This window comes from Talaromyces rugulosus, chromosome I (genome assembly GCF_013368755.1).
Source record: "Talaromyces rugulosus chromosome I, complete sequence".
NCBI lineage: Eukaryota > Fungi > Ascomycota > Eurotiomycetes > Eurotiales > Trichocomaceae > Talaromyces > Talaromyces rugulosus.
Window position 1 is genome coordinate 1,794,301 of NC_049561.1, and position 22,606 is coordinate 1,816,906.

The following is a 22,606-nucleotide window of genomic DNA, read 5'->3' on the forward strand; positions in this document are numbered from 1 at the left end:
ATATGCAATGCCTACGTAATAAATACAACCTCCAACTCAACATGCAACGCCTCCTGTCTCAACGACATCTGGACAACCTCAACTTTACCACAACATTTGAACCATGTCAGATTCCACTCTCGTCAAAGGCGCGCATATTGCCGCTACTATAATTGCAGCCGCTGCATCCGGTGCGTACACGTTACAACCCTCTTTAGCCTAGATCTACTATATCCCCTTCTAACGCCCATCGAAACTGTAGGCGGCATCATTGGAATTTCAGTATTTACCATCCCTGCCATCACCCTCCCCTCTCGCTATGCCACCAAAGGTCGCACTCGCGAAGTAACACCCGGGTCCGCAGTGTCCCATATGGCGCATCAGTGGAAGGCCACATACGACGCTGGCAAGATTATCTTCCCTTCCATGGCCGCAGCTTCGGGTCTGCTCTACTCATATGTCGCATATGCTGTTCGCGACGACCCGCATGGAGGACTCCGCATGAGCAACCTGTACTTTACTGCTGCGAGTCTAGTTGTGATGATTGCGCCTATCACGGGTGTTCTAATTCTCCCTGTCAACGAAAAGATCGAGCCGTATGTGACACGAGACGACAAACTCGTCGTTGATGAGGAAGGCGGCAAAGAAGAGAAGAAGAAGTTGATTGCTTTGAGCAGTGAGGAGCAGTTACACCGTGACCAGCAGGACAGCGAGTTTCCGGGTTTGCTCAGAAAGTGGGCTCAGCTTAATGCGTTTAGGGGTCTTTTTCCAGCCATAGGTGCTGCTTTGGGTGCTACAGTTGGGTTTGGTTTGATCTGATGGGGGTTTTTTTTTTTTTTTTTTTTTCCTTTGTGGTTGAATTTAATAATCTCTTCTCTTCATGGGTCATGTATATACCACTCTCCTCTCAAATTCCGGGGAAAAAGCATGTATTGTAACCAATGTGATGATAATCATTCGTTCAGAGAGCTACAGTTTTGTATATGTACCTAACTAACTAACAATAACCTTACCATAAAAATCATTACGATTTATATTGGCTTTATTGGTTATCTCCAGTCTCTCATTGGTGAAGCTTTTGCACCCCCGCATTTTGCAGCGACCGGAATTCTGGCCGAAGAAGCAGGCCGATGCGGGGCCCATTTTCATTTCTTCTTACAATTGAGTTTTTTTTCTTTCTATTATTTTTGTTCTATGTCTTCCTTTTGTTCTTCTAAAACTACTTCAAACATATTTCATTAAACGCATACTTTATTTCGGTACGACGGGGAAGTCCAATCAACACTCAACGTTGACCCCGCGCATCTCCGATATATCGGCCTAGTACCCCAACACAACATTTTTGGAGTCCAACATACCACGCCTCAAGATGGCTCAAGAAGCACGATATATCGATTATAGTCCGGCCCCCAGCGGGTCAAAACACGAAGACGGAACGCCGGTGCTGAATCGGTATTCAACAGTGCTCACTCGCGGCCATGACTCTCCAGCTGCACAGGTGCGAAGCAAAACAAACCCCTTTCACCACGTTACTTTGACTACTAACAGTAATTCACCGTATCACAGGCAATGTTGTATGCTGCTGGCGTGCCAGACAGGAATGCAATGAAGAAAAGCCCTCAGGTTGGAGTTGCTTCCGTCTGGTGGGAAGGAAACCCATGCAACATGCATCTTTTGGACCTGGGAAAGACTGTTAAAAAGGCAGTCAGCGAGAAGGGCTTTATTGCCTGGCAATACAATACAGTCGGTGTTTCTGATGGGATTACTATGGGAACTGAAGGTGGGTTTTAAATGGTCACTCATCATGGATACAGTTATAGAAAGTTGTTTGTTTTGACACGATGTAATAGGAATGCGATTCTCGTTGCAGACTCGAGAGTTGATTGCCGACAGCATCGAGACGGTGACTTGTGCTCAGTACCATGATGCGTGCATCGCCATCCCCGGCTGTGATAAGAACATGCCGGGTGTCATCATGGGCATGGCGCGGCATAATCGGCCTTCCATTATGATCTACGGCGGCACAATCGCCGTGGGCAATTCCAGTCTGCTCCGCAAACGCATCAATGTCTCCACCTGTTTCGAAGCAGCTGGTGCTTATGCCTACGACACGCTTCGTCAACCGGATGACGACGGCGGCGACACCAGCAAGACGAAAGACGAGATCATCGAGGATCTGGAGAGGCACGCCTGCCCTGGAGCCGGGGCTTGCGGCGGCATGTTCACAGCTAACACGATGGCTACGGCGATTGAATCTATGGGGTTGAGCTTGCCGGGCTCTTCGTCTACGCCGGCGGAATCGCCGTCTAAAATGCGAGAGTGTGTCAAGGTGGCCGACGCCATCCAGATCTGCATAGAGCAGGATATCACGCCTCGCAAACTGCTTACCAAAAGGTCGTTTGAAAACGCCCTTGTCATGACTATGGCCCTGGGTGGCAGTACAAACGGCGTTCTTCACTTTCTGGCCATGGCTCGCACTGCCGAGGTGGACTTTAGTCTCGACGACGTACAGAGAGTGAGCAATAAAATCCCTTTTATTGCCGACTTGGCTCCAAGTGGCAAATACTACATGGCCGATCTTTATGAGATTGGAGGCATCCCCTCGGTGCAGAAGCTTCTCATTGCCGCTGGTCTCTTGGATGGCGACATCCCCACGATAACCGGCAAGACTCTGGCTCAAAACGTCGAGGCCTTCCCCTCGCTGCCCCAGGACCAGGTCATCATTCGTGCGCTGGACAACCCCATCAAGGCGACGGGCCATCTGCAGATTCTCCGAGGCAACCTGGCTCCCGGGGGCGCTGTTGCCAAAATCACAGGGAAGGAAGGACTCAAGTTCACTGGCAAGGCGCGGGTGTTCAACAAAGAGCAACAGCTCAACGAGGCATTGACCAAGGGTGCGATCCCTCGCGACGAGAACCTCGTTCTGATTGTTCGCTACGAAGGCCCCAAGGGTGGACCGGGAATGCCGGAGCAGCTCAAGTCGAGTGCTGCTCTGATGGGGGCAAAGCTCACCAACGTGGCCCTCATCACAGACGGCAGATACTCGGGAGCCAGTCATGGATTCATTGTTGGACATATCGTGCCCGAAGCCGCTGTAGGAGGTCCAATCGCAGTAGTACAAGACGGAGACCTGGTCACCATCAGCGCAGAGACCAATGAGCTCACCATGGATGTCTCGGACGAGGAGATACAGGCACGACTGAAAAACTGGCAGCCACCCACACCGCAGGTGACGCGGGGGGTGCTGGCCAAGTATGCCAGACTAGTCGGCGATGCATCCCACGGAGCAATGACAGATTTGTTTTAAGATGCTACTAGCCTACGGAGTCCTAGTAGAGCAAAAAGCAAAGATAAGGATAATGGGGGCGGCCAGACTGTTGGGAAGATGGATAAGCGGTGAAAGTTCCGAATTAGTAGCTATAGATTGATCTGCATGCAGCCGAGTCTCCTGAAGAGAGGCGGTGTCCATGGCGAGCATCTCACTAGTATGTGGATGCAGCTATCCACGTGCATTTCCTGTGCGCGCTTCTTGGTGCAGACCGGAATGAAAAAGGGGGAAAAGCACAAAACAAACTGTTGACCTGTCTGATTCCAATTTCCGAGTCATAACATCTTCTTTGATGGACGTTGGATTTAAAACATGGACCATACCAAACAGGATAATGCATACCATTTGCTTGTAGTCTGCCTGACTGTACTCTGTACGGAGTAATTAATATCCAAAACAACCGTTTCTAGAACCATTGCAGACCCGCAGGCGCACCAGTATAGACTAGAGTGTGATATAGCGTAAGGCTTAAGCCTCAAGGATCCAATGCCGGCAATTCGTGGTCCAGTCCAAGCGTACGGAGTCGAGGATCGCTGGGCATTGGCAGGAAGCAATTTCGCTTGCATTCTAAATCGGCCCGGCCGGTCTCCTGGGTCGATCCGGTTGGTGGTTCAGCGATCAATCAGTGGGCAAAGCATTGCCACGCCGTGCGCGGTGGTTAGGATCAGGATCAGGAGATCAAGAGAGCCATCGGAGAACAAACAAAGCCTGGATGCCTTAGGCCCCCTAACGGCCCCGGCCCGCCCGGATCCGCGATTCCGGCGCACGCCAAGACCGGCAGCCAGCCAGCGACGCGCGCACCAGTCTCGGCGTCTCTGCATTATTGGCCATATCGCGGTGCTGACAGACGGATTCTCAACTCGCCCTCCATCGAAGATCTCTATCCGGGTTTCACTGCTCGTCGATCGCCTTCAAGCGAAGCCCTTCTCTCAAAGAGCTGACACACCGCTGAGACGAAAGGAGGCCAAGGCAATGCCCCTCTCCCCTACGACGACGCGACCCCATCAGCCTGTCGCATTCCATCCCAGATCCACGGGCCCGGCTCCTCTTAGTATTACACGCTGGGATCCCGGGGAAAGCTCCCAAGCCCTAGTTGGCTAAGGCAGCTAGCGCTGGAAGGGGTGCCCAATTCTTGGAAGAGAGGCTGACGACCGCCGTGGCGCATGGTTTATAAGTCGCTCCCCTAGGCGACTTCTTTGTGACCGATGATGACGGTATTTAAAGACTCGCTCGCTGCCTCGAGTGCGTCCATTGTTGCCCGACCCGTTGCTATCCTCAGCGAGTGGTACTGCCGCCTGTCCAACGACTACTCCGAGAACAACTACGATGCGCACATAGACCTGTCGAACCTGGTGTTTTGGACCGCTTGCGCTGCTACAATGGCTGCTGGCTGTGGACTGCTGTCGGCCCGTTGGGCTCGAAAGCGCGATGCTAAACAGACACAGGCGCTGGATCAGCGCCGCCGCAAACACACTACCGCAACCCCGGTGTCTTCTGAAGAGGAGAGTGACGGGTCCTCTTCTGTGCGCAAGGTACTCACTGTCGACGAGAAGGAGTATACGACTTCTTACCGGCGCTTTTCCCGAGATGGTGAGTATAAGCTCTGTATGTTCTGTCTTCTTGTACACGACTGACGGTTGTCCTTAGACGAATACGTTGATCCAGGCTTGCTGAAAAAGCACTCTACCTATCGATCCTATACCACATCCGTGGCCACCTACCCTTCGATCCGCACCTTCTTCTCTCCCCACCCTCATATGAGCAAGCTTCCGTCCAAGCCTGCGCCAGTACCCATACTCGTCTTTATCCATGGCTTAGGCGGCTCTCTAGCACAGTTCCACCATCTCCTGACCAGTCTATCCAACATTGGGCCCTGCTTTGGAATCGATCTACCTGGCTGTGGATTGTCGAAATTCTCACCCACCTCATGGAATGCATATTCAATTGAAGCCTTGGTGGAACTGCTCGCTGTTGCAATTGAGGAACACCGCGACAAGGCTGCTGGCCAAGGGGTCATTTTGATTGCGCATAGCCTGGGTTGCTCTTTGTCGGCATTGTTGGCGTCGTCAACATCTCCAGTGAGCAGTACATTACAATCTCACATCCAAGGTGTTATTTCCATTTGCCCCAAAGCCGCACCCCCCACTGCAAAAGAGGTGACCCTCTTTCGAAGGCTTCTTTGGATCCCTACTCCGATATTTGATCTGTGGCGCCTGTGGGATCGTCGAGGTGGCATTCAAAGCCAAAGTGTTGCTCGCTTTGTGGGCAAGAACGCCGACCCTGATACGAAACAGCTTCAAGTAAGATTCAACGCACAAAGCAAAAGCTCTGTGTGGCGAAGAATGGCTTGGGGCACCCTTCCCAAGTATGACAGGCAGAAACCTATCGGGGGAATGCCAGGTCAAACAGTTTGGGTCGGCATACAAGCACCTGTTTTGCTTATAGCCGGAGAAGCAGACGCGGTCACGAAACCCGCAGAAGTCACCAAGATTTTGCATTTTTTTGAACATCAGAATGGAGTATCTAGCAAGATTACCAAGTCCAACGACGCAATTATCCCCGACGCTGCTCGGGTTCAGGATTCGGAAGAAATAGGGCCTGTCGATCCTCGCGCTCACGAGGAAGTTTATGGAGTGGATGCGTCTGAGGCACCCCCCAAAGACACCAAGTCTGCCCAAGGAAAAGTCGTCAAAGCCAGGATTCTCCCAGCACCGGCCTCGCATGCCCTTCTCTATGATCGTGCGACCTATCGAACATTAGCTGGGTTGATCCAGGACTTTCTTCATAAACATATTGACCACCGTCTTAGCCTGGGCTGGCAACTTCAACATCTCAATACTTCTGGAAAGTGGGATGTCAAGAATCTTGTCAAATGGCAAAAGGTTCCTCCCACCTCTAGCCCCATAGGGGATACCTTTATTGCTATGAAAATGCTTCGAGGAGTGGACGAACATCATAACCCAGTGCTCTTTTCGAAGGAGTGGAAAGGCAAGATTTATGCCGTGGTTGATATCAGCCATGAGAACCCAGTCTATGACCCGAATGAATTAGAGAATGGCGGAATCCATTACCACAAACACCCTACCGTGTCCAAAATCCCGCCTACACCAGACGAAACCCGGGATTTCATCGGACTAGTGGATCATTTAGAAAAAGAAATTACTGAAACAATGGAGAAGCGTGATGACGGGGCAGCTGCACGTCCGCTGGTCGGAGTACATTGCCATTACGGTTTTAATAGAACGGGGTTCCTCATCGCCAGCTACCTCATCGAGAGGAAAGGCTTCAGCGTGCAGGACGCCGTTGACGAGTTTGAAAGATGTCGACCCCCTGGAATCCGACATGATCACTTTATAGATACGTTATTTGTTCGCTATTGCGTTGGTTTGAAACGAAGCGCCACGTTGGAATGATGCATGGTTTGCGGCGCACAATTGAGACCCCGTGTACTTTTTTTTTGGTTTCTCTTTTTGGATCACAGGCACCGGATTGGACATGAACATTTTTTTTCTCCTTCTCCATCTCTCTTTTGGGTGTAAAGGGGTGTATACATGGATGCGTGCTAAGATACCTGGAATTGTACATAGAACTATTGTTATCCTAAGGCGTTGTTATTGATTCCAAGCTGAGTCTACCGAGTCTGTCAGTACTTGGACGTGGCCAGAAGTTTTAAATTGCAAACTCTACACTCTAAAGTGCCTATCCACCAGTATTAATTTTTTCTTACCTACAGAAAGAATCTCTTCTGTCGTAAAAACATAATAAATCGTAAGCGTATCACGTGACTTGTTAGTGCCTGACTAAAAATGGACTAGCTCTGTACGGACGGCGCTAACCTTGAAAGGACAAGCGAAACCCGCCCGCACAAAATTGGCTGAGGTAATCCCACAAATCTCGAGCGTCGTTCCCGTACTGCGAAACTTTCGAGGCTTTCTTCGACCACGACGACAAACGACTTAACGTCCCTACCGCCCCTTTTCACCCTCTTTCGACAGAGAACTGCAGACTACAGTCGCAATCATGGGTGGTGTTACAGTCCGGGACGTCGATGTAAGGATTCCCTATGCCTTCTCTTTCCCCTCAAAAGGAGTGTCGTATATCGAACGAACTTGGAAGCAAACAATGGCTCGGCCTCTCTCTCTCTCTGTGTCTCTATCTCTGCCTATCGTCTCCTCTGTGATATGTGCGCAAAAAACCTACAAGCGACGGGATATTGGAATTCTCAACAATGCCGGCATGCGTTTGGGATGTCATGAGCCGTGTTTGGAATATTCAATTTGGTCAACCGACATGAGTGTGGGCATACAATTCACATGTCCGAATTCACCCACTCTTCTGGAAAGGGACTACGAGCAGAGGGAGGGACAGTTCGATGCTTTTGTTGCTGGGGATTGAATACACAATATTGGGGAAATGGGAACTAATGAATTTGTGTTTTGCAGGCCCAAAAGTTCATCGGGGCTTACTCCGCTTTCTTGAAGCGCCAGGGAAAGCTTTCAATTCCCGGTATGTCGAATTCCGAAGATCAAAAGACTACGTTATACTAATCAAGACCACAGGCTGGGTCGACACTGTCAAGACCTCTCCTTCCAACGAGCTCCCTCCCCAGGACGCTGACTGGTATGCCGATTCGCTGTGTGTGTGATTATCGAAAGGCGTCAATGTTAATTGTTTGTGTGTTCATCAGGTTCTACGTTCGTGCCGCCGCCGTCGCCCGTCACATCTACCTCCGCAAGACTGTCGGTGTAGGCCGTCTCCGCAAGGTCCACGGATCGACGAAGAACCGCGGTGCCGCCCCCGCCCACCACGTCGACGCCTCTGGCCAGGTCGACCGCCGTGTGCTCCAGTCCCTTGAGAAGATCGGTGTTGTTGAGATTGACGAGGAGAAGGGTGGCCGAAGGATCACCCAGAGTGGTCAACGTGATTTGGACCGTATCGCCAAGACCGCCGTGGAAGAGGAGGAGGAAGAGGATGATGAGTAAATTATTTTGTTTTCCTCATGAAACAAAAAACAAAAAATAATTAATTACTCGCCTTTTTATCTCTTCCCAAATCCCGGTGTTCAAATCATAACGCTCATGTCTCCCCATTTTTCTCTTTTTTTACAACCTTTTTTTTTATTCTTTTAGATTCACCACGCGCTATTTTCTCTCTTAAATCATTGTTTTATTTTTTCCTTCGATCATGCTACGAGGAAAAACTATCAATGTATGAAACTGGATCATTGCCTTGAAACGTGGTCTGGTGGTGACGCTTTATGGAATGTTGCCCAAAAGAAAAGCCCGATGGAGCTAGGAGGATGGTTTATGCGGTACTACTTGGACAAACCGTGTGGGCTTCAACAAAAGTCCAGTGGGGATGTTGTGAAGATACGTGCTATGCCAAAAATTCAAAGTCTCATGAAAATGGAGTCAGTGGAGTTGGCCTAGTCAGGACAAACCAGAAAAAAAAAATGAGAATCCAGTCAATCTGAAAGAAATCATTCAAATTTCCCTCTTTTACATTGTCAATGCCAATCCCTGTTTGGTATTGTGATTCACTTATTATTCGTAGAGTTAACTGCCTAGAGTATTGTATAGTTGTGGTAGTACCTGTATTATTGGTGGTGTGGTGGTCCTCACCGCCCGCGTTTCTGCCGCATTATGTTTCCGATGTTTGTTTGTTGCCATTTCACTGTCCTAATGTATAGCTGCAATACATTTTATATTTCTTTGCCAACCATCACAAGGGCACAGTCATATCCATGACTTCCTATATCAAGTCCGACGTCGGCATTGGCGCCAGAAGAAGCGAATCGAACCCCAATAATAATAATGCCCGACCAGCCGCGTCGCGTTCTCGAAAAATCAAGAACCGTTCGCCGCAGATACCAGCGATCCAACAAGCGATTTCAATTCACGGCGTCTCAAATCCAGAAGATTGAAAGGGAAGAGGAGCGGGAGAAGAAAGCTCAACAACTCCGAGACCGAGAGAAAAAGAAGATTGCCAACAAGAAAAAAAAGGCCGAGAAGGAGGCCCAAGAACGAGAGGAACGGAAACGCCTCGGCTTGCCGCATCCGAATGGGCCGAAAATTACTGCTAGTCAGCCATTGATGCTGAATTTTTTTGGAAAGAGGAAAGCAGAGGATAAGGAAGATGATATAGAAGAAGAAGAAGAAACACCAACAAAACCATGCTTTGAGAATGTGGTGGATATACCACAACAAGACATGAAAGTGGACAAAGCTGCTCAGCTTGAGGATGATGATACAGAGACTGAATTTGAAGATGACTGGTTTGATAATGACTTGGTTTTGGAAGAGCATTCACAATGCACAAACAATGCTATCAGTAAAGGTGTTCCTGTCTTTCGTGCTCTTCACAGTGACTGCCGAGCAACTGCACCTGAAGACAGCAAGGCGGCAATTTCCCAAGGGGAAGTGGGCCATTTATATATGAACACAAACAAACTCTGTGAGTCTTTTGAAGACGACACTGCCCATCTTTTGGAGGACCTCGACCCCACCACTATCCTTCAGACCCTCGAAAACACCGCGCCTACCCTGCAAGATTATCAAGCACCATACAAGGCATCAAACACACACGCCATGCCTTCTCCTCCCAATCGCACCGCTCAGCGTGGACAAGCTCAGAATTGCGCAGGCGCAGAAACCAGCGAAAGGGACGATTACAAGGAAAACTGGCATCCCAACTTCCCTCGCGACGGCCGTGAGACACAACTACCTCCACCGCAGCCAGCGATTACACGCCGCCAGTCCTCGCAAAGCCAGTCATCTCATTCTTCGGGACCTCGTCAAGTCCTCGATGTTTTGTCAAGCCGTGGCTCCGACGACGAAGTGGCCCCAGAGGTGACGTCTCCTAAGAAAGATCGGCATGCCTCGAAAGAACCGCCAAACGACCATGCTGGGTCCAAGGATGAGGCGCCCTTTGAGATCCATGTCGACACCGAAGATGACTATGGAGATCTCGACTTGTCTACACAGGAGCTGAAGGATCTCGATGACATGACAAAAAACAACGCCTAACACGTCTCTCTCGAAGTCCTGCGTTCTTACATTAAAAGATCGCGTTTGCATGGTTAGGTGACTTTTTCGCATTGAAGATGAGTGCGCAGGCTTTCCAAATACAAGTACAAATTTTCGGGATGTACAGGCTGTTGAATAGCCCAGGCTTTCAGGCGTCCTGTACAACGGGGCTTGTGCAATGAATCATGATATAACGAGCAACGATAACAAAGTTCTTTTCCGCATTACAGATGTCTTGTCTTCAATCAATTAATGTTTCTAAATCAATAGATATGGCCCTTATCGCAAGTTTGTAGTAAATTATAATATATTTTCATACACTAATGTGTCTCGACAGCCTGCTGCCCAGAATGTGTTGTATCTATAAATCATTCTCATCTTCGTTATCAGACCCGAGATCGTCGTCGGCAATTGGAAAAGTCAGAAGCGCAGCAATCCCACCCAAGCCATCAAGCCTTTTACCACTTTCATGATCTGAACTGAGTACTCGGACCTCTCCACCCTCGACTTCGCGAACCCGGTCGACTAGTCCAACCCAGCGCTTTCTCTGTGCGATGTCTTGTGAACGGAACAGTCGATTGGAGATGATGATAACACCTCCACCCCTTCCGACAGCACCTTGGTCAACGGCATACTCGACTTCGCGAGGACCATACGTCGCTTTATTGGTCTCCTTGCGTAAATGGCCCAGGAAATCATCCATCAGCTTTGTCTCTCGGGCGTATTTGGTGTCCGATAGTAACGTCTTGACGGAAGGCGACTGGAGGACTTCCGACAGCGCATGGAGATAACCGGAAGCAGAGTGCACCACGACTATACTAGGCAGAAGACGCTTGAGAGCCGGCATGTTCGTCGAAGCTACCGACTGTATATGCTTCTGAAATCCAGCTGCGACGAAACCCGGTGAGGCCAACAGTATTGGCCGTACAATTTCGCTGCCATTGTTGTTGTTCGACGTTGCCGTTATGCTTGTGTTGAATTCAATTTGGCGCAACAGCGTATCCAGTGTGACTTGAAAGAATTTCGATAACCCCTATTTTGGCCACATACAAATGTCAATATCCTGAGGAAATATGTAGTTCGGCGGTATGACTGACCTTGTCGTGGTCACCTCCCCCAGCTCTCTTGCGAGGAATTGACATTTCGACTTTTTGTTTGAGGAGTGTTTGAAACTGCGTTATAAAGCAGATATGCGCGAGCCCTTCTTGCATCACCACCGCCACGGCCTCTGCCCGCCTCTTACCGCTGTCGTCAACGGCGTCTTTGAGCATATCAATAGCGATACTATCCCACCCTACCCCTTCACCCTCGGTGCCGACATCTTTCTCTAGTGTAAAATTCCGGTGGAGTTCGAGATCTAAGGTGTGGTATTGTCCTACCCGCGTATGTTGGGTCTCATTCATGATCTGTCCACTGACATGTAGTTGGGAACTATTTGGGTCGAAATCGAGTCCCTTGACTCGGATCTGGAGCATTAGATGCACTCGCTGTGATACAGTCGTGCCGCTGTCCTGGGAAGTAGTGACTTTGCGGATAGCGGTCGCTCGTAGAAGATCATCCGGTCGAATGAGGTTGTATGCATGCCACTACATGTACGGTTAGCATCTAGAGCGTCATGTTCTCCTTTCTTCTTGGCGGAGTTTGACAAACCATATCCTCTGGTTCATCCGGACATAGAGTAACGGCTCCGGAGCCATTGTGCTCAATACTGCTTTTGATAAGACGCATGTTCGGTCGCGTAGGAGGCCCAAGAAGCCGATGAGGGGCAGTAAAATCGCAAAATGACACGAATTCAGCAGGAATAAGTGCGGTTTTTAAAATAAAAAAATATGTCAGTCAATTCAATTATGATCCATAAAAGTTAAAAAATAATCCAGAGCCGATTTGAAAGAACAACAAGAGAGAGGTGTAGATGCAAAACGTAGCGCTTTGAAGGCATGACGCGGGGGAAGAAAATATCCGACCCGATCCGGTTAGATCACAGCGGATAAGGTCCCCACACCACACTGTCCAATCGCAGCCCACGGAGCGGAGCAACTCTATTTTTCACAGAAGGGAGCCCGGCACTAAACCCGATACGACCCTAAGCGAAGAACACACAATTTCCAATCGACCCTTCCTCGCCGCCCCGACATCTGGAGTGAGCCTCTCTCTCCATCCCGGAAGTCGACAACCCAGAACACAGCCGTCGCCATGCCTACCAGACTCACCAAAACGCGGAAGCACCGCGGTCACGTCTCCGCCGGTCATGGACGTGTCGGAAAGCACAGGAAGCACCCCGGTGGTCGTGGTATGGCCGGTGGTCAGGTATGCAGAGGATTTCCGTGATGATTTTGAAACAAAAAGTCAAATGAACTAACATTTTCGCAGCACCACCACCGTACCAACATCGACAAGTACCATCCTGGTTACTTCGGTAAGGTTGGTATGAGACAATTCCACCTTCTCCGCAACCACTACTGGAAGCCCGCCGTCAACCTGGACAAGGTAAATTCAATCCGATCCAATGTTGGATATCGATGTCAATGGGAGGACCGTGTGTGCTGATTTCAACCGATAGCTCTGGACTCTTGTTCCTGAGGAGACCCGCGAGAAGTACCTGGGCGCCAACGCCCCGGCCGACAAGGCTATTGTCCTCGACCTCCTCCCTCTCGGCTACGCCAAGGTTCTCGGAAAGGGTCGTCTCCCCAACGTTCCTCTCGTCGTCAAGGCCCGCTACGTCAGCAAGGAGGCTGAGCGCAAGATCAACGAGGCCGGTGGTGTCGTTGAGCTTGTTGCTTAAATGCAACGATCCGTTTGAAATCAAAAATCATAGACAACAGTCGGAAAACTCGGACGTTGGTTATTATTCGGGCGCATTGGATCTTTAATTCCTTCGAAACGACCATCCTCCATGTCAAATAATGAACAAAAAGTGCGCAGTCGGTCAATGGCAGCATGGGTTAGGGCGCCAATGCTGTTCAGTGGATCTGTCGAGATATTTATCAGGCAGCTTGAGGTCCCTGCAGGTTACGTAGCAATTCAGAAAGCTATATTTTCCTGGTCTATATTTTCCTTTTTCGTAGAGTTTGCCGTCTTGTAGCACTCTTGAAGATTATGCAACGTTAACAGTAACTGACGGGACAAAAATGCAACGTCAACCTGTCAATTAGTATATTTCGGCTATCTACCAGGCCTAGGGTTCCACAAAGAACTCGAGGGGACATGATATGAAAATGATCAAGGTCCCGAGGTACATTTTCATTAACTATCTAGATTGAGACTCATTCATGGGCCCAAATATCTGAAGAAGAGACGTTTGGGCATGCTGGTCAAGGATGTATGCTAAGAGAGTCTTTATTCGGTGATATGTCCAACATATGAAAAGCACTATTGTTATATAGTCCACGACAGGGGCTTCATCAAATAATGACTATCTTGGTTTGTTAAACTCGTCGAGACAGTTTGCCTGATAGTTTACTATAGCCGTGTACTCTATGTCTCCATGACAAAATCTCTGAGAGATTTTTCCTGCCGGTTCTTGTCATGTGAATTTACTAGTACAGAGTCTACAGACGCTTTCAGAGACAAAGATGAATAAAAGAAAAGAATTACAAATACATTAGTCACCACGCACTTATCACGACTCAGAATAATTTGGGCCGTCTTCTCTAGTGAACTAATCCGGACTTTGTAGCCGATTAAAGTCTATCGGCCCTTAGGTGTGTGTATCCTATTGACGCCTATAATAAACATAGATTGACTACCCAAGAGACCAAAGGTCTTTTAGCGTAACTGTCAAGATATCCCATCCGGAATCTCTGGACCTTGTATTTATGTGCAAGGCATCTTCAGGTAGGCCATGGTAACAGACATCGAGGAGTTGCTCCATGGTTCTGGTAAGGGATTTATCAACAGGAAATAGATTTGGTCTATTAAAACCTTCAAAAACCGCTACTTTGAAGGATCTTCCCTGCAATCAACAACCAACTCCACCGGTCGATCCAAAAGATTCGAATCTCCATTGCTCTTTTTTCGTGCGTGGTGACGCTCTCCTTTCATATTAGAGTGGAACGAATCAACAGTCTCGTTTCGAAAAACAAGATCTTGTTCTTCTCGATAACCAGGACACAGTTGTTCCTTTCTCAGACATTGCCCACATTCTGGGCGCGTGAGGTCGCACTGTTAACTTTCGATCATTAGTGACAAACATTAGACGGGGAGAGTTCTTGGGTAAAAGTGCACCTTGATACGTCTTTGTCGACAAGCATGGCAGGAACGGCTCGGTCTGCCAGTGTTTGGCATACTGTTTTGTTTGTGGTTGAAAACGGTGGTAGATAGGAATTATAATAGCACCTCTTTCCGTCGTTCTTTTCCTTCCCTTCCTTCCCCCTACTAGAGTGTCCAAAGCCTTTAAAAAATCACCCCGCAAGTGGCTCGATTACACATTTTCAGCATGAGAAGTGCATGCATTTGAAATTGATTGGTTTGAAGTTGCAACCTCAATTAGTGAACTCCGCATGGAAAAGTCGGCTCCATTAGGAAACCCATTCGACGCTAAAAAGAATGCCATATCCGATCGCCGCCGATGTTAATGGGTCAATGACAGTTGTACAACTGGAACTAGACTGCAACAAGCTTAGATTCAGGTACACTAAGGCCTTATGGTCTCGTAGTCCTAGATTAACGTCAAGTCGTGCCTAACTTATGATAGAATTGCTTGCGGTCGCCGATGTCACAGCTACACCGCGGACCTGAAAATATGATATCAGTAATCGTGATTGTGGTGTTTTATTTACCGACCAGCATGAAATGGCTCTCCGAGCAGCCATGTATATTTTTGATTGGGTCGACATTGCCTACTTCCTGCAGTCATATTCCGAAACGCCGCCGATCCTTAATTAGTATCTGAGAATGGTGTCGTTCGCTATCTTGGCATTTATAGAAGTAATTTGGATAGCTCCCGTCGTCGTATATCTGACGCCAGGGAGCAGCTTATTTTTACTTATTTCCCGTGCATACATGTAGGGGTCGTAAACTCAACGCTGCTAGCCCCTAGTTTATGTCAACGAAGGACATCAATGACAGTTTTACAGCTTAGATTCTAGCCTTGATTTTTTTGAATCCCAAATATGTTAAAACTGTTTTAGAAGTCTTCTGTGAATATGGTATGTATGTATAGCACCATAAAATGTTCTTTGGGTTTGAAGAGAAGTATTCGGTCTTTTCTTCAAACATTGCTAATCTCAACGTTATTAAGTTATTATTTATCGATTGAAACTCTGAGAACATGAATATAATATACAGTTGTATGTTCTCCATCAATTGATATCAATTGCTACATATTCATGGATCTTCGCTAAATATATCAATATTCTGTATTCCTATGCAGTTCGTGTAGTTGACATCAATCAAATGATGTAAATAGCTATATGTGGATCGTTCAAATGATCTCGTTCATAACGATACCAGCATCAATATCAATTGTCAACCATGTTGATTATCCAATTTTAAACATAGAGCTTTTAAAACCCTATATAGTTTGGACATAAAACCATCAAAAATTGTATTTGGATACCGCATGCTTATATAATCTATCGAACCACACGTGATTACACTCACGTGATACCCCACCTCATGTAAGATCACGTGAATTATTATGGGGCTAGTCGAGACGTCATATGATTCGTTGGCACGTAAGAGGTGACGTTGCCTGCTGTCTATTGTGTCCGATATCGAATGCTCGTCCTGCGTCTCAGCAACACCTGAGCTGCTGTTGTTTTCACGTTGCCGTCTACTCTTATTATTTTATTCATCTGATTCAAAGTGAGGACTAGGTTGTTGTTCCTGGGACAGACTTGCCAGTCTTGTCTGATGGACGTCGCGTGACATCCCTTGCAGACCCACTATCACGACGACAACCTGTCTCTGCTCATCACGTCAAATCTCTATTTAATGCTGAAGACCAGCAGGTGTATGCTAGATTTGATTTGATGATTTGTTAATCACACGCTGAATCAGACATACATCAACACCGCGTATACAGACGTATAAAGATGAACGTTTTCCGGATCCTGGCCGATGTGGCACACATTTCATCGAAATGCATTCTGATATGGGCCATTCATTGGAACCGAAGCTCAGAGGGTATGTACACCGTGACAGTTCAAGGCCATGTTAGCTAACTCGTGATATAGGAGTGTCCCTGCTCACGCAGGCTCTCTATGCAATAGTCTTTGTAACGAGATATCTTGATCTCTTCCGGGCCTCGCACTGGAGAGAAGGACAAGCGTACTTGATCTTCTTCAAGTTGTTTTATATCTTCACCTCCTTCTATATAATAGCCCTGATGACATACGTCTATGCTCGAACTCGAGAAAGAGAAAAGTCATGGAAGCTGGCAACGTGGTGTGCAGTGGGCTCTGCAATCGGTGCTCCTGTAGTACTGGGCATCTGGGGTGCAGCCAGCAAGGAAGGCTATCCTAGATACTGGTTCACAGAGGTAAGCATTTCAATCCAAGGATGTTATCTGGGAATGGAATTGTTCACAAACAATGTTATAGACGTTATGGGCATTTTCCATAATCCTCGAGTCTGTGTGTGTGCTGCCACAACTGCTGTTACTCCGGCAAACCACTGTGCCAACGGTGATTGATTCTTACTATCTGATCACACTGGGCTCTTACCGAGCACTGTACATTCTGAATTGGATTGTCCGTTATTTCACAGAGAACCACTACTGGGATCCCATCGCCGATATCTTTGGGGTTGTTCAGACTCTGCTTTACATTGATTTTGCCTGGGTGTACTATTCACGGCAACGAGTCAAGCTGCGAGGCGGTGGGGTTGTGGACTCGGAAGATCTCCAAAGAAGCTGGTTCGTTGGCAAGATCTTGAACTCGCGCGCAGTTCGCACGCGGACCCAAGAAGAGGAAGAGCCGTTGGATCCAGAGGCGGGCGGAGAGTGAGACACCATCTCATGGTTGGGGCCCCCGCGGCATTTCTGTCTCTGCCGATGAAACCCTTGATGGTCATCGAGGGGGATGAATTTGAAGATGACGTGGGCTAATTTTGAAACGACACACACACACACACACACACACACACACACAACTGTCTGTGTAGAGGTCAATGCATGAGGAGGATCATTCCTGATGGATACATCGAATACTGTAGTAGTAGTGCCCCCAATCAGGATGGGTGGGGTTTGAAGCGTTCAACCGTTTTGCATGGAAGCGATCACCTGGATAGACTTGGAAAGTTAAGCAATATCAAGATCTATTTTTGTTTCAGTCATCGGGTTCACCCGTTATTATTATTGTTGTTGTTCTTGATTCTCCGCACATTGATACACCGAAGTGTATACAAGAATAGAAATGTTCCAGAATAGCATCCGCCCAACCCCGCCCGGGTTTAGCCCTATTACCACCTCGTCAGCAAGTAGTGAATGACCCACCGCGGGAAACCCCAAAAAGGTAACCATGATGCACGCATGTTCTAGAAGTGTTCTACGGGAATTTTCTTTTTCGTGTGGGTGTCATGCGCAATTTATTGCATGTTTTTCCCCTTTTTCTTTCCCATTTTTCAAAGTAACATGTGAAGAAAGATGGGTGGGTTCTAGTCGAAAGGCTGAGTTGTGCTGGCTGCGGCTGAGTACGTAGTAATAACCGAGGGCGGGAAATGTTCGCAAAAGTATGCATTGCCTAGTTAGTACTAAGTACTAAGTAATGCCCATAAGTAATTATTATTACTACTAGTATTGGCACTGCTGCTGGCTGATGTGTTATCAAAACAGCATTTGAACCTTATTACAATACTACAGTTAATATTATTATTATTGTACACGTGCATGTATTATACATGGCCCACATTTATGATAATATTCTAAAATTCTCCACGGTCGATTTATGTAATTACACTTGACTGTTTAATACGTTGTAAATATATGAAAATAAACATACAACTTTTGAAACAGGTCATCAAAAACATAAGAATCCGGCCCAGCACTTAGCTTAACAGCGATGACTTTGTCGAATCAGCACGCGTCAGAAGTGTCAGATATGTCAGAAATATGTTTTGCAGAGGCATATATCCACCGAATCACGGTGCTTCATCTCATCACATATGTTATGTAACACCTAGAGGCTAGAAGTAGCTAGTACGTGAAACTACGTACTACTAATATTATAGCCTCGCATTGCCCGCAGTCGGACATAGTTGAACCCCGAACTCCATCACAGTTCGACCGAGGCGCCAGGCCCAAGAGGGTATATCAGCGGCACGATAAGAAACAATGAAATGTTCTTTACGGCGATAATTCAGGCGCCGCGACTGGGTCATGGGATTGTGCTGGCATGCGGGCAAGCGCCCAGCTAAACACATCTCGGGGTGTAAATGCATCTCACAGCCACCCTTAGCCCCGCGTGTCTTTGTTTTTTCGTCGCCCTGTTCGCTAATCGCGTTCACCGACATCTCCAAAGCTTCGGGTGGGTTTCTGGCTGCTTCTAGTGGCGGTCTAGCGGTCGATTCAACTATGGGGGGAAAAGAAGTTGCAGATGAACCCTGGCTTAGCCCCGAAGTCCGAACCCAAATGAGGTCGGCCTCACTTCAGCTGCCGGAGTAATACTACTACGTAGCTAATACTAATATGTAACCTGCAAGGCTAGCCCAGCCCAGCGCTTAACGCCTGGCTGTCGATGACGGAATTTGACATAAGTAGCGGCGGCAAGGTGTTCAGCCCGAGCTTCTCGTCGTTGTAATTGGTTCTCACTGTCTTTTATTTCCGTTCGCTATTTCGCCAAACCAGGCAATCGATCATCAATTACGCGCTGACTGAGACAGTAGTAATAATACTAATAGTTTTTCCCGGGGATCACCTTCTTTCCGGCAGAACAAAACGGTCGCGTGGCTCTCGTGTGGCACAAAATCTCGCATCGCACGTTGTAGAAAAAGGATGGAGCGAGGCGGGATTGCCGGATTAGGAATGGATTGCCTGTTCCGGAGGGGAGAGAGGACCCTGGTCCAGAATGGCTGTCAATCTAGCCTAGCTCTAGCCTAGGTTCTGCCGTTTCGTATCGTAATACCAGAACGGTTCAGAATTGTCTCGGAACGCCCGCGGCACACGGGCCAAGGAGCCAGTCGTCTTGGTCTTACGGGCGTAAAGCGTAATTATGCAGTCAAGTATAGTACGGAACATAAAGAAGTACTCTATGGTATGTATCGTAAACTCACGATATCCACCTTTTACTGGTACCCTATCAAAACGGTCCTTGCCCTGCATCGTGCACTAAACTAGCCAGACTGCAAGGTGTCTGCTCGCTGGGCCGCCTATCCGGGCCCATCGAGTCATCGCTTTTCTCTTCGGGCGGGTCAGCTAGGCCTGTTTCGTTTTATTAAGTAGCTCATATGTTTTTCTTACATGGTGCTCTTTTTTTCTCCATCCCGGCCTTTGGGGGCTGGGCCCGCCCCCGTTTGACTCGACGGCGGGTCTGGATAGGCTACCCTGATGTACTACTCGATAGCGATCGAGGAGGTTGCAGGAAAGCGCTTAATTGCAGCATGCTTTCCCGCCTTGCTCGAATTATATCATCATACTACTGCATTTCTTCTTTCTTATACTTTTGTGGCACAGCTTCCCGGCGGCACTCACTCCCTTTTTTCGAGCCCTGTGAGCCAGTTGAATCTACTTTTGCATTCTACTCTACTCTACCTCGCAGATATTATTGATTGCTCTTGACTCGCAAGTCTCGGGAGGTACACTCACGCTATAGACAGACGGATTGGGCATTTCGCTACTTATAAAGAGACCACAGGGCGGTCTTTTTTTTTTCCTTTTTATCTTGTCTGTACCAGATAGAAAATACGAAGACTTTCGAACGCTCTGTCTGTCGTTTTCCCAGGGTCTTCTCCTCACCTGGCGACAACTGGCATCCTCCTTCTGCGCCAGCAGATAATCCTTTCTCTCTCCCGCTTCCTAGAGGCAGCGTCATGCTACCACCACCGATATTCTCTCCAGAAGTTGCAACCATGTCTTATCCCGGACAGCCTGGCCGTGTGGACGAATACATAGACGCGGCCGATCCTCGCTGGGCTGGTCTTCAGTCGGTAAAAAAAGAGCCCCTCCGCTTTCAGGTTCGCAAAAGCGGTTTATTATATTTTTTTGCTAACAAGTTCATAACAGTCCCCTTTTCTTGGAGTTTCGCATCCCTACACATCAGCGGGGCATAGCTCCGTGATACTCACTCCGATCAGCCTCGCTGAAAACCCATACCTGCAAACACGCCAGAGTCCGGCGTTGAGTCACCACTCTCACGAATACCCTTACCACGGCGTGGACGAGAATGCGGTCCAACAAGGGTTGGGCATCACCAGTGCCTACCATGATCTCGTCGCACCCACATCATCTCCAAACTACGGCTACCATCAACAAAACAACCATCACCATCAACAACAACAACAACAACAACAACATCACCACAACCACCGACACTCGATGGAATTCGGCGGCTATGGCTCCGAACACGGCCTCGACTCGCCCCCACTGCACCAGGTTAAACATCCCAGGCGGCCTACGTCGGGAAGCACACCGCCATTGCGCTCATCGCCTGTGACTATTCTTCCCCATCCAGACGGCCTGCAGCGTCTCGAACAGGAGCGCCGGCACGGATACGTTGTCGAGAGCCAACAACGGGAACAGCCACGATCGCGACCGTCCGGTCGAGGACGACGTGACCCCCAGGCCGAGGAAGAGGATGCGTTTGTCGAAAGCCTGCGAGCGCAGAATCTGTCATGGAAGATTGTTGCGGAGATGTTCCGCGAACGCTTCGGCAAGAACTCCACCGAGGCCAGGCTGCAGATGCGCATGCTGCGGAGGCGAAAGAGCGCAGCAGCATGGCAAGAGGCAGATGTGAGTATGTGCATTCTGGTTTTCTATTACGTTTGGGTTTAATGCCCGCTTTGCGGAATGGTTGGCTAACAGGAATCCTAGATAGCCCTGCTTCAAGAGGCCCATAATTATTGGCAAACGCAAAAATACAGCATCATCGCAAGCAAGGTAAGCAAACCCCGGACGACCCGCAGAACAGATGAAAAATGACTAACGATCCATATATAGCTACAAGAACTCGGGGCCAGTCGCAAGTATAGCGAGCAACAGATTGAAGCACAACTACAACAAGACCCAGTCCCTCCAGATGTCGGATCTGACGACGAATGCGTGGTGGTCACATCACCCGAGCAGGAAACGAAAGCGAACAGTGCCTTGGCGAGCGTGCCGAAAAAGCGAAAACGATTGCCTGATGATGGGTAGTTGTTCCGTTTCACAGTTTTTATCATATTATTATATATATACTTTTTGGTGGGTTGTCATTCTTTGTTTCTGGGGATTCCCATTGTTCTCTTTATTGTCGATCAGCATTGTTCACTGTTCATTGTTGTGATTTGGAATTGGACCGGGCGCGTGGATTGGTGGGATTAGCCGCCAGTGGAACCTTCCGTGGAGCCAACCATGGTTCGGATACGTGGGGGGGAAAAGGTTATCCGTCATTGATAGGATGCCTTTTTGGGTTTGGCGTTTTTTTGCTTTTTTTCTCGTGTTCTTTTTTTTTTTTTTTTTTGTTTGCTTTTTCGAGTTGTGCACATTGCATGGCCTTGCATTATTGCGGCTTTGGGCTTTTTGATTGGCTCTTTTTTCTACTTCTTTACACTGTATATACTTCCCTGTACATATTCACATATCCCCTCACGACTCAACGCTATAGATAGATACATCTTTTATTGATACATACAAAGACTTGACCATGACATCACTTGACCAATGACTTGCCTGTACTCTGATTTCTAGTCGAAACAAACTTCCGTGCCTAGCACCATGTCTCAAACCTGGGACGATCCTCGACGTTGAATACCTCTCATCAAATCATAATCTTGCGAGGGATTACTTATTGTAGTTACGCATAGTCCCGTGATGACACAAATTCTCCGCAGTTCTTATTTTGTTTGTTTTGTTTGCTTTGTTTGTTGTGCTCTGTTTTACCCTGATATGTTCTAATTAAAGAACAAGGGGATAAAAAAGTTGGGGTCGTTGGTGAAATTCGAGCGAACTAATGGATAAATCGTCCCAATTAGGTAAAAACATTAGAAGACAAGTCGAAAGACTTGAAACTAGGCCAGCCCCAAGTAGTGACACATGCATAGCCTTGGAGAACTAAGTACATACGTAGCGTTGTAGCCCTATAAACAAGCGTCGGCCCGCTGCCATGGGCCGATCTGTGTTGACTCATCAAATAGCATTAAG

At 48.1% G+C, this 22,606-nt stretch overlaps 8 protein-coding genes across 8 annotated transcripts; 7 read left to right on the forward strand and 1 right to left on the reverse strand.

Annotated features, from left to right (window-relative positions):
- Positions 1-103: 103 nt before the first annotated feature.
- Positions 104-798, forward strand: TRUGW13939_00605 (uncharacterized protein; the record flags this gene model as incomplete). The annotated part of the gene is made up of 2 exons (XM_035483812.1): positions 104-170; positions 242-798. 2 exons carry the CDS (start codon positions 104-106, stop codon positions 796-798), a joined length of 624 nt encoding a protein of 207 aa, XP_035339705.1.
- A 550-nt stretch (positions 799-1,348) lies between these two features.
- TRUGW13939_00606 (uncharacterized protein) lies at positions 1,349-3,286 on the forward strand (the record flags this gene model as incomplete). The annotated part of the gene is made up of 3 exons (XM_035483813.1): positions 1,349-1,477; positions 1,546-1,759; positions 1,830-3,286. The coding sequence occupies 3 exons, from the start codon at positions 1,349-1,351 to the stop codon at positions 3,284-3,286; spliced, it is 1,800 nt and encodes a 599-aa protein (XP_035339706.1).
- A 1,226-nt stretch (positions 3,287-4,512) lies between these two features.
- On the forward strand, positions 4,513-8,289 carry TRUGW13939_00607 (uncharacterized protein; the record flags this gene model as incomplete). Its single annotated transcript, XM_035483814.1, has 6 exons — positions 4,513-4,897; positions 4,955-6,710; positions 7,123-7,186; positions 7,750-7,813; positions 7,867-7,927; positions 7,995-8,289. The coding sequence occupies 6 exons, from the start codon at positions 4,513-4,515 to the stop codon at positions 8,287-8,289; spliced, it is 2,625 nt and encodes an 874-aa protein (XP_035339707.1).
- Positions 8,290-9,120: 831 nt separating this feature from the next.
- On the forward strand, positions 9,121-10,332 carry TRUGW13939_00608 (uncharacterized protein; the record flags this gene model as incomplete). Its single annotated transcript, XM_035483815.1, has 1 exon — positions 9,121-10,332. One exon carries the CDS (start codon positions 9,121-9,123, stop codon positions 10,330-10,332), a length of 1,212 nt encoding a protein of 403 aa, XP_035339708.1.
- Positions 10,333-10,693: 361 nt separating this feature from the next.
- TRUGW13939_00609 (uncharacterized protein) lies at positions 10,694-12,060 on the reverse strand (the record flags this gene model as incomplete). Its single annotated transcript, XM_035483816.1, has 3 exons — positions 10,694-11,365; positions 11,430-11,918; positions 11,983-12,060. 3 exons carry the CDS (start codon positions 12,058-12,060, stop codon positions 10,694-10,696), a joined length of 1,239 nt encoding a protein of 412 aa, XP_035339709.1.
- Positions 12,061-12,525: 465 nt separating this feature from the next.
- Positions 12,526-13,114, forward strand: TRUGW13939_00610 (uncharacterized protein; the record flags this gene model as incomplete). Its single annotated transcript, XM_035483817.1, has 3 exons — positions 12,526-12,639; positions 12,703-12,819; positions 12,893-13,114. 3 exons carry the CDS (start codon positions 12,526-12,528, stop codon positions 13,112-13,114), a joined length of 453 nt encoding a protein of 150 aa, XP_035339710.1.
- Positions 13,115-16,367: 3,253 nt separating this feature from the next.
- Positions 16,368-17,279, forward strand: TRUGW13939_00611 (uncharacterized protein; the record flags this gene model as incomplete). The annotated part of the gene is made up of 3 exons (XM_035483818.1): positions 16,368-16,458; positions 16,509-16,813; positions 16,875-17,279. The coding sequence occupies 3 exons, from the start codon at positions 16,368-16,370 to the stop codon at positions 17,277-17,279; spliced, it is 801 nt and encodes a 266-aa protein (XP_035339711.1).
- A 3,058-nt stretch (positions 17,280-20,337) lies between these two features.
- Positions 20,338-21,619, forward strand: TRUGW13939_00612 (uncharacterized protein; the record flags this gene model as incomplete). The annotated part of the gene is made up of 4 exons (XM_035483819.1): positions 20,338-20,415; positions 20,492-21,217; positions 21,299-21,364; positions 21,425-21,619. 4 exons carry the CDS (start codon positions 20,338-20,340, stop codon positions 21,617-21,619), a joined length of 1,065 nt encoding a protein of 354 aa, XP_035339712.1.
- Between the last annotated feature and the right edge of the window lie 987 nt (positions 21,620-22,606).